Source organism: Macaca mulatta, chromosome 4 (genome assembly GCF_049350105.2).
Source record: "Macaca mulatta isolate MMU2019108-1 chromosome 4, T2T-MMU8v2.0, whole genome shotgun sequence".
NCBI classification, from domain to species: Eukaryota; Metazoa; Chordata; class Mammalia; order Primates; family Cercopithecidae; genus Macaca; species Macaca mulatta.
Window position 1 is genome coordinate 37,625,896 of NC_133409.1, and position 12,940 is coordinate 37,638,835.

Genomic DNA, 12,940 nt, shown 5'->3' on the forward strand with positions numbered 1-12,940 from the left:
CTTTCCCCCATGTTCTCTTTACTTTTCTAATTTTCTTTCTTTTTTCTCTACCAGGAAGTAGTGGATGTGTAAAGAATTCTGAAAACTATTGCAGGGATTTTGGGCTCAAAGAGAAGCTTCCATTTTTTTATTCTCATCTTAGAAACCAAGAGCTTTCTATGGTAGCTAAAATAATACACACATGCACAAAAACACACATTTTAAACAACTTCATTCTTCTAAATTCGAGTTTATTGCTCCAATTTATTCATGCAGAATAAGTTTACTCATTTTCTTTTTGTATACACAAATTAGTATTATGGAAATGTGAGCTGAAAACTTTACCTAGCAAAATGTACTTCAGTGCTCTGCGAAACCAGGGATAGAAGAAACCATATATTAACGGATTACATGTGGAGTTAAAATAACCAAACCACGTCAAGGCATCAAACAAAATTACAGGAGTAGAGAAGTTCAAAAAGGGATCCAATAAAATTGTGAAGAAACAAGGAAACCAACATAATAAGAAAACTCCCATCACTATTCCTAAAGTTTTGGCAGCTTTTTTGTCTTTCTTCACTTGATTATTTTGATTTTCTGGCAAGCTATTGATGGCATGAGCATGTTTTCTGGATACTGCAAAAATTTTGCCATAAATCCCCACCATCATAGACCCAGGAGTGAAGAAACCTGCCATAAACAAGGTGGTCCCCCATAGTTTGTTGAACATCACTGGGCAGGAACTGGAACAGGCAACCAAGATGTCATAACCCTCTATTCCATCTGCATAGGCCTCTGAGAAGACCACCCCAAAGGCAAATGCTCCAGGGACCGACCAGCATAGAAGTAGCAATCTTTTAATGACTGGAATAGTTATTTTGGTGGAATAATGTAATGGGTAACAGATAGCATAAAATCTATCAATGGCCACTGAGCAAAGATGAAAAATGGATGTTATGCTAAGCATCAGGTCAAAACTATAATGAATCTTGCAAAATGTAAGCCCAAAATACCAGCAGTTCTCCACTGATCTGATCATACTATATGGCATGATGGTAAATCCCAGGAGGAAATCAGTGATGGCCATGGAGAGGATGAGGAAGTTGGTTGGTGTGTGAAGCTGCTTGAAGTAGGAAATAGAAATTATCATGGCAAGATTGCCAAATATTGTGATGAATATGGCTCCTGCCATAAATGAATACATGGCCACTCGGACACCCAGAGACCTTTCATTTTCTGGGCAAGATCTATTTCCATATTCAGAGCAATTGAATGTTTCCTTCAAAAAAAGGAACAGATAGAATTTTGTCAGAATATAAACATTCTATGTTTTATATATGCTTTCATAGAAAAACTCAAGAAAGGCAGAGAAGAATCAAGGAAGATGATTTATGCTGCAATATTACTCATGATCTTTCCCATTTACTTATTTTAACCTTTATTTGTAATTTTGTAGAATTGTAACCTGATTGGCTTAAAAGATGGTTATTGACCAGGTGTGGTGACTCATGCCTGTAATCCCAGCACTTTGGGAGGCCGAGGCGGGGAGATCACCGAAGGTCAGGAGTTTGAGACCAGCCGGGCCAACATGGTGAAACACCATCTCTACTAAAAATACAAAAGTTAGCCAGGCATGGTGGCACGTGCCTGTAATCCCATCTACTCAAGAGGCTGAGGCAGCAGAATTGCTGGAACCCAGGAGGTGGAGGTTGCAGTGAGATGAGATTACACTACTGCACTCCAGCTTGGGAGACAGAGAGAGACTACATCTCAAAAAAAAAAAAAAAAAAAAAAAAAAAAAAGATCATTATTTACTCCATACTTTCCTCTATACTATCAACATTTAGGAAGCTCTTACTTTATGCCAGGCTTTGAAATTTAAAAGAAGAAAAATCAAATTATTGAGCTAACTCTTACGTGTGTAGGAAGAATGGATATCTATTAGACAATACGTGTACTTCTTCCTCCAAGGAGTTGGAAATATATAATGAGATTTGATTTGATTGTGATCTATTACCTGTGGGATCAGGAGGTTATTATTTGAAAAAAATTTCAATCTTGTGTTCTATTATTTTCACTGTGCTTTGTTTTGTTTTATTCATACCAATGCTGTTTTAAGGGGGAAGAATTATTTAATGACCCCTAATTATCTGGTAGAGTCAATCTATAAGGCAAATCATGAGGTCTTAACAAGCATTGCATCAGCCAGAGCAGCTAAGTCAGAGCTAAGTCAGACTCCGCCCACAGTCTCTTTGGGCGGAGACCAAAGCTGGACTACCCTCAGTTCTTTGTGAAGAGCAACTGCACCTCCTCAGAGCCCTGTGCAATGACAGCCTGACAAGTTGCCATGCGTAGGCCACACACAAGGCTATGAGCAGAGGGCTAGAGAGCTTTTAGAAAGCAAGCCGTCTCCACTGCAAGAAAATTAAGCACATGCCCTCCTTGTGTTGGCCCAGAATGCTCATTTTACATATTAAAATCTGCATGTTATTCTTTCCATACATATTTGAAATGTAACTTGTTTATGAGTTAGAATAATTTTCTTTTGAAAAAGGATGTTAGGGAAAAAAGAGCTGTTTATAAAGCATAAATCTTAATATTGTGGAAATGCCTTTGGCCTTCAGTGACCTCACACATATCAGACCTTACGAGTTTCCAAGAGATAAACCAATAAATTCTCGGCCTCTATGATATAAGAGCACATCACAAATAGAGTAAGACATTTTTCTTGAATGGCCACAATATGCAAGACACAAGGAAGGGAAGAAGAAAGCATGAAGACAAACCCTGCAGCAGAGATTCTAGAATGCAGCTGAAGAGACAAAGCACATCAACACTTAAAACCTACGTGATTCTGCACCACAGGTGAAAGCAACAGCGGCAATTACCTGACCAAAAAGAGATCTAGGCAAAATGTACAATCAAAGATCAAAAATGGACAAGATCGTTTCAGGCTGGGCTACACAGGAATGTTCCAGCAAGGATATGACTTTGATCTGGGTCTCAATAGGTGAGTAGGGTTTGAACAGAAGAGAAAAAGCCTGTTCTACACAGAAGGTAGGATGAAGAAAAGACACAAGGCTGTATGTGTTCCGTGACCTTCTAAAAGGAATTCTCAGGACCCCTAAAACACCGCAGAGAAAATACAGGGTGGAGGGGAGAAGAGAGTGAGAGAAGAAAGTGTTGCTAGTTCCACTGTTGTACCTCAAGCCAGTGTTCTTAGCCAGCATTAGTCAAAAGGGATTTCCCACTTTGTTCTTAAATTTGGGTAATGATTTTTTTTAATTAAAGTAATTAATTTAGTTATAAGAGAGTGAGTACAGATTTGAAATTAAAAGCTTCCTCCAACTGATGCCAAGTGGCGACTCCAAGGCAGTTTTCTCCTCGTTATTCTTCCTCCTCGGGGGCCTTGTCCCCACTTGCAGAGAACTAACGGCCTGATACATGATGGGACGTATTTGAGCAATAGAACTAAAGGTCTTTATACCCGCTACCTGGGTGATTGCATACCACAAAATAGAAACACTACCAAACTGCATTTTAGGTCTCTGCCGACACCCTAAATGCTGTTTACAGAAACAGCTGACTTATCCATGAAAGAGTTTCATCAGAACAGTTTTATCCAGATCTGTCTAAAATGTGTACAACCAATTATTAAACTATATTCATTTTTAGCAGCTGAAATGGGGGTTTCTAACCAAATACTGCATGCTCTCACTTATAGGTGGAAGCTAAATGATGAGAACTTGTGAACACAAAGAAGGAAACGACAGACACGGGGTCTACTTGGGGCCGGAGTGGGGAGGAGGAGGGGAGGAGGGAGAAGAGCAGAAAAGATAACTATTGGGTACTGGGCTTAATATAGGGGTGATGAAATAATCTGTACACCAAACCCTCATGACACGAGTTTGCCTATGTAACAAACCTTCACATGTACCCCCTGAACCTAAAATAAAAGTTAAAAAACATAAAAATAAAAATTAAAAAACAGACACATTAAAAAGTAGTGGTTTCTAACATGCACATATAGCATTTTGCTCTTCCTAACATTGTCACAGAAAAAAAAAAGATAGCAAGAAAAACAAAAGAGAGGTGAGAGATTTCCCTCCTTCTTGGTACTAAGGTTTTTAGTTACTTGTCATTTCTTGTTAGCCACCTACTGACCAGTTAGGCATCACCACAGAAGAAAATACTGAGAGAAAATGCAGTATTATCAAAAAGAAAAAAGGATTTCTGACCATCTTCAGTATGCTCATTAAAAAGCATAGGAAATCCAAAGCAAAATTTGTTGGTTTATTTTTAAATCACTTTACTTCTTAGAAAGTAATGCAAAAAAAAAAAAAAAGAACAAAAACAACAACAAATAATGTCCTTTTAAAACACATTCAACATTCTTGTGCTAAAGGCAATTTCACAACAATACTTTGTTTTCTTTTTCTTTTACTTTAAGTTCTGGGATACATGTACAGAATGTGCAGGTCTATTGCATAGGTATACATGTGCCATGGTGGTTTGCTGCACCTATCAACCCATCATCTAGGTTTTAAGACCCGCATACATTAGGTATTTGTCCTAATGCTCTCCCTCCTCTTGCCCCCCACCCCCTGACAGGCCCCAGTGTGTGATGTTCCCCTCCCTGTGTCCATGTGTTCTCACTGTTCAGCTCCCACTTATGAGTGAGAACATGTGGTGCTTGATTTTCTGTTCCAACAACAGTACATTTTAAGATTTAATTGCCTGCAAACTTCTTTGTGTCCCTGGCTTAATCACTTTGATATTATTAATCATCTTGCCATCCCACTTTTGTTAAAATCATGCTGAATCCTTCTAAGTCTAAAGTCATAGGCTGCAGAGCTTGACTAATTTTCCTTTTAACCGTCAGAAATTTTAATTAGATAATTAGCTCTAAGTACTAAAGTTCTTTGAAACACATAATATGATGTCTACATTCACACTTGAATTCCTCATACACATGCCACAAAGTATGGAGGGGTGTATCAAATGATTATTTGATGAATTCATCAAATAATAATTTTAATTCCATTTAAATATCACATCCGCCATAATTTATTTGAGGTAGTTCCTTCATGTGACATTTATCATCAGTTTGAACCTTTCAAAAACCATATCTTTCACATTTGTTGTCTAAGGAAAGATAAATGTAAAAGCAGTATTTTAAAGGTTATAGTTTTCAAGGGTCATTTTTTCTATTTTTTAAACTTGTTAATGTAAGCATCTATAGATACATGGATTGCCGTAGAGTTAAATGGAAAGTCAGATCTTGTCGTCATTGCTGCTATGTTTCTGAAAGAAGCTCAGACACAAAGAAATAAAGATTTGTAACATAATGAATTGTTTGCCCATTCCGCTTATGAATAAATAAACTTTATTCTACTAAATTGTTAAAATAAAAGTGTTTTCTATATTCCCTGAGAAAGTGATCAAACTACAGAACCATGAGCACAATATAAGGAGTGTTCTATTTTTTCTAAATTTTTTATTATTTGTTATTATTATTTTTTAAGGGGTAGGGAGGAGGAAGCAGAATTTTCTGAGTTTTCTTATGTGATGTCTTTTCTTTTTGCCTAGTCTTTAGATTTGATTACTGCTTCATTAGTAAATAAATATTCCTCTGCTTTAGTAACTACCACCTTTTTTTTTTTTTTTTTTTTTTTTTTTTTTTTGAGACGGAGTCTCCCTCTGTAGCCCAGGCTGGAGTGCAGTGGCATGATCTCGGCTCACTGCAACCTCCATTTCCTGGGTTCAAGTGATTCTCCTGCCTCAGCCTCCTGAGTAGCTGGGACTACAGGCATGCGCCACCATGCCTGGCTAATTTTTGTATTTTTAGTAGAGACGGGGTTTCACCATGTTAGCCAGGATGGTCTCAATCTCCTGACCTCGTGATCTGCCCACCTCGGCCTCCCAAAGTTCTGGAATTACAGGCGTGAGCCACCATGCCCTGCCTAGTAACCACTTTTAAGACTTAATGGACTTCACTATGTCTTTCTGCCAGCTAATCATTATTTCTCATTTCCTTGAATTATTTTGCCCTTACCTAAGCTGTTGATTTCTTTTGATTGTTCAATTTCTATCAAATATTTAAAGTTAATGAATCTTAACATATTAAATGGATGGTATAATATATAATACGAATAGCCTTAGCACAATGCCTGATATATAGCATGCTATCAAAAGCTACTTTCTTTCCCTCCCTCCTTCCTTCCTTTTTTCCTTCCTTCATTGTTGTAAATAATCACCACGTTCAAGGACACATTTGACCAGAAAAGACTTCTCCTAAGAAAGAGAGGAAATGGGATTGTAAGGAAAAAGGCCAGGTAACTGTCTTAATACTTAATACTTAAGACAGTTATAAACACTTAATAGTTAAGACAGTGATAGATCATTTGCTCAGCCACTTATAAGGAGGTAACCTTTTCCAGGGTTCTAAATATTCTTCCCAGGAAACTTGTTACACTGCCAGAAGGCAGCGTGTTATTTCGTTCACATATTAAAATGACTGCCTTTTATTACAGATTCATATTAAGTCCTGCACCTTCCACAATCTTCCACATGCCTTCACATTCTCTCTACACATGACCAAAATTCAAAAAGAAAGACCCAATGCACCAGCAATCGACAGCATTATTAGGATGGAAATTTACTCCTTAAGGAAACCTCAAGGAAGAGAAAACAGATCTTTGTTTCATGATCCCTCATCTTCCACATACCTGTCTCACTGCAGAAGATTCCATTGTTAACTCCTTACTGAACGAACTGTTTTCTTTGTTTCTTCTCTAACTACTGTTAATGTTTGTATGGAACCAGAAGACCTAAACTATGTGAGTTGTGCTGATTTATAACTTAACAATTCGTCTTAAGGGTATTAAATGTGAAAGTGAAAAAAAAAAAAAAAACGAAAACAAAATCCTCGTCATTCAAAAGTTTAACAGCTCAATGTGCTTAAACCACTCCTCCATCCTCCCAGGAGTCTCCGCTTACCTAAGTTGTTATCACCTACAGCATTTAAGACTCTAAGTCTGCTATTACATAAAACAATTCTGAGCCCTTGAGTTATGCAGGGTTCTAAGGAGCCTGATCTCAACCACACATGGATGGGATCTCTGGTTCAAGCAGAAAAATGGACATTTGTCCTCTATCATTTCAGAAAGATCTGACAGTCACAGTCCATATTTTGTCTCACATGCTAGTCACTGAGGGCTTACCCATCGCTTTCCTCATTTTTTCTTTGTATAAATGTGATTAAAAGAACTCATCAACACTTTTAGATCTGGAGGAATTTAGCATAATTATTATCTTTGTAAATAATTCACATGATTATACCAAAATCGTCTCAGATGCTACTGGTTTAAATCTACTCATGTTTAAGGGCCTACCTTTTTTGTCTGTGTTCTTTTGGAATGTGAAAGTTCATGTTGCTCTGATGGGACAGCCTTGGGAGGCAAGATATCCCAGATGTAGATGAAATATAACCCTGGTCATTAGAAGAAACCAGGGTCCTGCTTGAATAAAAATTACAGTGCTCTGTGTGATCTGGGTCAGCTCTGCCTAGGGCTACTGCATGGGCGTGCAGATTGTGCAGTCATACAAGGAACTGAGTTTTGAAGAAGTCATGCTTAACTTAATGCTCTGATGTGATCTCTTGAAATTCTTAATAACTTTCTAACAAGGGGCTCTACATTTTCATTTTGTACTGGACCTTGTGAAAATATATAGCTAGTCCTGGCTGAACCTCCCTTAGTAGTTTTTTTTTCTTCTTCTTCTTTTTTAGAGACAAAGTCTTGTTCTGACACCCAAGCTGCAATGCACAGGCATGATCACAGCTCACTACAGCCTTGAACTTCTGAGCTCAAGCGATCCTCCAGCCTCAGCCTGCCAAGTAGCTGGGACTACAGGTACATGCCCCCACCACGCCTGGCTAGTAGCTCTTCTTGAAGAGGTGAAAGAGGAACAACAACAAAATATCTCTTTTCATCTCGAAGTATATTCATAGTTACATTGTGAATGAGATGAGATAAAATAATGACTTATATTATCAATAAGATGAGATCATGTATATGAAAGTATTTTTAAAAGAAATCTTTATACCTATTAGCCAAAAGCATAGAAATAGCAAAACACATTGCTACTCAAAAGTTGCCAGTAACTTTTATTTCTTCTGGGAGAGACCAAAAGTCATTTTGAACAAATTTCCTGGGTTCTGTAAAGAATTACTTAAGTGTTCTCTTTTAATTATGTAGATGGGAGACAAGCAGGAGAGGAAGGTTAGAACTTAATGTGTATTTTTAACACGCAAAGGAACTTATGTGGAGCAAAGAGAATGAGACTTGTCAAGCCCAGGAGTTCAAAACCAGCCGGGACAACATAATGAGACCTCATCTCTACAAAAAATTGAAAAAATTAGCTCGGGACAGACCATGACAAATGGCAGGAGGAGAACCAGGGATGAGAAGTTAAAATCAAAGCCCGGAAACAAACAATATACAGCTGAGCCTAAGAAAAGTCTTCAGAACCAGTGTCTCCAATCCTGAACACAAGATTTAAGAATAACAGCTCTGCAGTGATGCAAATGTAATGAGTATCAGCTCATTCCTCTTGGTTTTTTCTAAGCCCTTAGAAACCACAGCTTCCCCCCACAACCTGGTGTCTCCACATCATGGCAGTCGGAATGGCATCATCAGACAGGGTGACCATCTATTTTCGACAGTGACACCTGCTGGCAGCCTGAGAAAACAGTCTTTGGATTCAGTCCCCAGAGAATATAACCAAAAGACAAGCCCCCAAGGGAAATGGGAAAAATGCAAATTAATTTGAATATTACAAAGAAATATGATCTTATTTTGTACCTTACGCTAAAGAAAAGGGGTAGATCATGAAGATAAGTTCACATTTTTTAATGAAACTCAGGTACAAAGAATTTGAATTAATTACAATAATTATGCCAATTACATCTTGCTTTCCTTATGTGTTTGTTTCTAACAAAATGAACATACATGACTGTGAACTAGATTAACAATAGCTTGTATACATCTCTATGGTACTTTCTGCCTATCACCTCAGGTAGCTACTCTCTTAACTTTTGTGCTTATCATTTTTGGTATTCATTTAATAGTTGTGTCGTGTATATGTATATAAATAAATCAAAACATTGTTTGGCTTGTTTTTCGAACTCTTTATAAAATGGATATCATGTTGCCTTTTGGAATGTGTTTTACTGTCTTTTGGAATTTGTTTTGCTCTTATTTTTTCATTTAACTTTATACTACTTGTAGCTGCACTTCTTTCATTTCACTGCCATCTAACAAATCTTTTCTAACAATTGTTATTTGCATTTTCTTTTAGTTTTTTAGCTACAATGAACAGTGCTATTTTGAAAATTCTAATGCAAATCTCCTGGAGCGTGTATATTCAAGAAATTTCCTGGGAAATATGCATGAGAAAGTAATTGCAAAGTCAGAAAGAATATGAATACTCATTCTCACAAGACAAAACCAAATTGTGTTTCCAAATGGCTATCCTGATTTATATCCTCACAATCAACATGTAGAAATTCTATTGACCTATATCCAATACATAGTATTCTCAAAGTTAAATTTGTGACAGTAATTTAACAAGTAAAACACAGTATTTTATTGCAGTCTTGATTCGCATTTTCCTGATTACCAGAGAGGTAGAAAATGTATTTACTGTCATTTGTTTATCCTTCTGTGGAATCCCGCCTTTTTTTTTTTTTTTTTGGCCGATTTTTCTTTCCTTTTGGATTTATAGAAATTCCTTTTATGGCTGAGTACAGTGGCTCATGCCTATAATCCCAGCACTTTTGGAAGGCTGAGGCAGGAGCATCACTTGGGCCAAAGAGTTGGAAACCAACCTGGGCAACACAGTGAGAGCTTGTCTCTACGAAAAAAAATTTTTAAATTAGCTTGGCATGGTGGTGCATGCCTACAACCCTAGCAGCTGTGAAGGTAAAGGGAGGAGGATCACTTGAAACTGGGGAGGTTGAGACTGCAGTGAGCCATGATCACGCCACTGCACTCCAGCCTAGGTGACAAAGTGAGACTCTGTCTAAAAACAACAACAAAAAAATTCTTTTTATATACTTAATAATAAACTTTTATTAGTTACATATGTATCAAATATATTCTCCCAGTGGATAGCTTGCCTTTGCCTTTCAGGCATTTTTTGATAACCGAAAGTTGTTTCATATAGCTCAATTTTTCAATCTTTCATGTTTTTTTATGTGTTTTTAATTTAAGAATTCTTTCACTACTTCAAAGTCAGAGAAATAATCATCTATATTTTCTACTGAAAATTTCAAACTTTTACTTTTAACATTTAACTTTTTAATTTATCTGGAATTACATGTGGTATGAAGTAAAGACAGAATTTAATTTTTTCATGTAAACCATTATTTGCAATTCCACTAATTGAGTAGACCTTCCTTTCTCCATGGATCATCCCTGCAGATATGTCATATATCAAAGTCCGTAGCTGTCTTTTGAGCTCTCCATCTAAGTTACTAACTTGTATATTGTTGCACAAACCATATTGTCTTAGTTACCATAGCTTCATGCTGACTTTTTAAATTAATAGACCAAGACTTCTTTTTTTTCTTCTTCTTTTTGTTCTCCTTGCCTTCCTCCTCTTCTTCTCTTCCTTTCCTCCTCATTCTTCTGAAGTGTCACGGTTATTTTTGTGTTTTAAGCACCTATATTAATTAGCCTTCTAAGTTTCATAAAACCTATGTTTAAATCTTGAGTGGATAGCATTAACATCTCTTCAGTATTAAGTCTTCCTCTCCATAAACTTGAACTAGCTTCACATTTATTTGGTCTTATGTAATACTCTTCAGTAAACTTTCTTAATAGTCTACAAGTAGGTCTTGTACATCTCTTGACAGCTTTATTTCTAGATACCTCATAATTTTTATTTATGACTTTTTAAAAAGGCATGTTCTATTTGCAGACATTCAATAGGATTTTTGTATGTTGGTCCACACTGTATCCAGGCAACTTGCAGAGTTCTTCCATCATTAAAAAAATTTTATCTGTAGCTTCTTTTGGTTTCCATGTGGTCAATCATATCATCTGCAAATCATGATTATTTTATTTCTCCCTTTCCAATACTTTAAGTCTTCAATTCTTTGTTCTTAATATATCGCACTGTTTAAGACCTCTAGAATGATGTTGATTGAGGAATAATTATAAAATGATGAAACTGCTTTTAAAAAAATTCATACCTCTTATGACATTTAAAAAGTCTTTCAGAGATGATATCTTAGTTCAGAACCTTTGGGGATTTCCTTTCTGCCAGTCTTTATTTCAGTCAAAAAAAAAAATTAACTTTTCTCATTGTATCTTATGATGATATATAGAAAACAAACATCACAGTTTATCCTCCAGTCAAATCACTGATACTTGGCTTGAAATGTTTCCTACTGTTTCTGAAATCCAATCCACATTAAAGATATTTTAAAATGTGTATTAACCATTTAAGTCTGAAATAAGTGGAGTTAGTATTACCTAGGTCTGCTAAAGACTTGTTAACTTCTCTGAATTATTAAAGCAGTCATTGTGAAAGCTTTTGTAGCCACTCAGATGCTCCTCATTGAGGTTTTTTGGGTACGCTCCTTGAGACTTCAGTAACACAGTTTATGCTGCATTACTATACGCTGTTCCCACTTCATTTTTGTCTGTGTCCTCCCCTACTCCAAATATACACTAAAAAAGTAGATTTTAAATTAAAAAAAATTATACCACAAAAATGAGGAAAATATATGGGAAAAGGGAAGAAAGGAATCAAAGAAGAAAAAGAAGGAAGGAAAGAGGAAAGGGGGGAAAGATGCAAGAAAAGAAATAAGGAAGACCTGGAGGAAGAAAGATATGCATGACATGATTACCCTCAAAACTCACCAATGGCTTCCCTTCTTAAAAATGGAGATAAGGCTCTTACTTTGGCATAAAATCCTGAATGATCTGGCCCTCAGATATCTATCTGACCTCAATTCCTACAACTCCTCTCATCGATACAAAAAAATCAGATTTGATAGAAGAAGAAATATCTCACTGTAAGTTGTCTTAAGCATAGATCTAAAACATAAGAATAAAGAAAATTTGGAAGTAAAAGATTTAAAGAGCATATACCAGAAAAATGTAAACCAAAGAAAGCATCTATACTCATATTAATATCAGATAACAAATATGTTAAGGCCAAGAACATTACAAATTAAAAGGATAAATAGTAAAAAAGAGTTTCATTTACCAAGAAGATATATTTCTAGATTTAATAACAAAGTTTCCAAATATTAGGTAAAAGTGACATCTACAAGAGAAAACAGACAAAATCTATATTTGTGGGAGATGTTTTGATATACATCTAGCAAAATTAATAGAATAAGTGGATTAGATATTAGTAAGATTTTTTTATTATCATACTTTAAGTTCTGGGATACATGTGCAGAATGAGCAGGTTTGTTACATGAATATACATGTGCCATGGTGGTTTGCTGCACCCATCAACCCATCATCTACATTAGGTATTTCTCCTAATGCTATCCCTCCCCTTGACCTCACCCCCTGACAGGCCCTGGTGTGTGACGTTCCCCTCCATGTATCCATGTGTTCTCATTATTCAACTCCCACTTCTGAGTGAAAACATGTGGTGTTTGGTTTTCTGTTCCTGTATTAGTTTGCTGAGAATGATAGCTTACAGCTTCATCCATGTCCCTGCAAAGACATGAACTCATTCTTTTTTATGGCTACATAGTATTCCATGGTGTATATATGTCACATTTTCTTTATCCTGTCTATCACTGATGGGCATTTGGGTTGGTTCCAGGTTTTTGCTATTGTGAATAGTGCTGCAATAAACATATGGGTGCATGTGTCTTTATAGTAGAATGATTTATAATCCTTTGTGTATATAACCAGTAATGGGATTGCTG

General features: G+C 36.4%; 1 protein-coding gene across 1 annotated transcript; it reads right to left on the reverse strand.

The window, feature by feature from the left end:
- Window positions 1-262: 262 nt before the first annotated feature.
- On the reverse strand, window positions 263-7,431 carry TAAR2 (trace amine associated receptor 2). The gene is made up of 2 exons (XM_015137343.3): window positions 7,374-7,431; window positions 263-1,258 (listed from the first exon to the last, which is right to left on the reverse strand). Exon 2 carries the CDS (start codon window positions 1,181-1,183, stop codon window positions 263-265), a length of 921 nt encoding a protein of 306 aa, XP_014992829.2. The 5' UTR covers window positions 1,184-1,258; window positions 7,374-7,431.
- Between the last annotated feature and the right edge of the window lie 5,509 nt (window positions 7,432-12,940).

Coding starts and splice junctions, on each gene's coding strand:
- TAAR2 (XM_015137343.3), bottom strand. CDS start 1,183: ATGTATTCATTTATGGCAGGAGCCATATTCATCACAATATTTGGCAAT.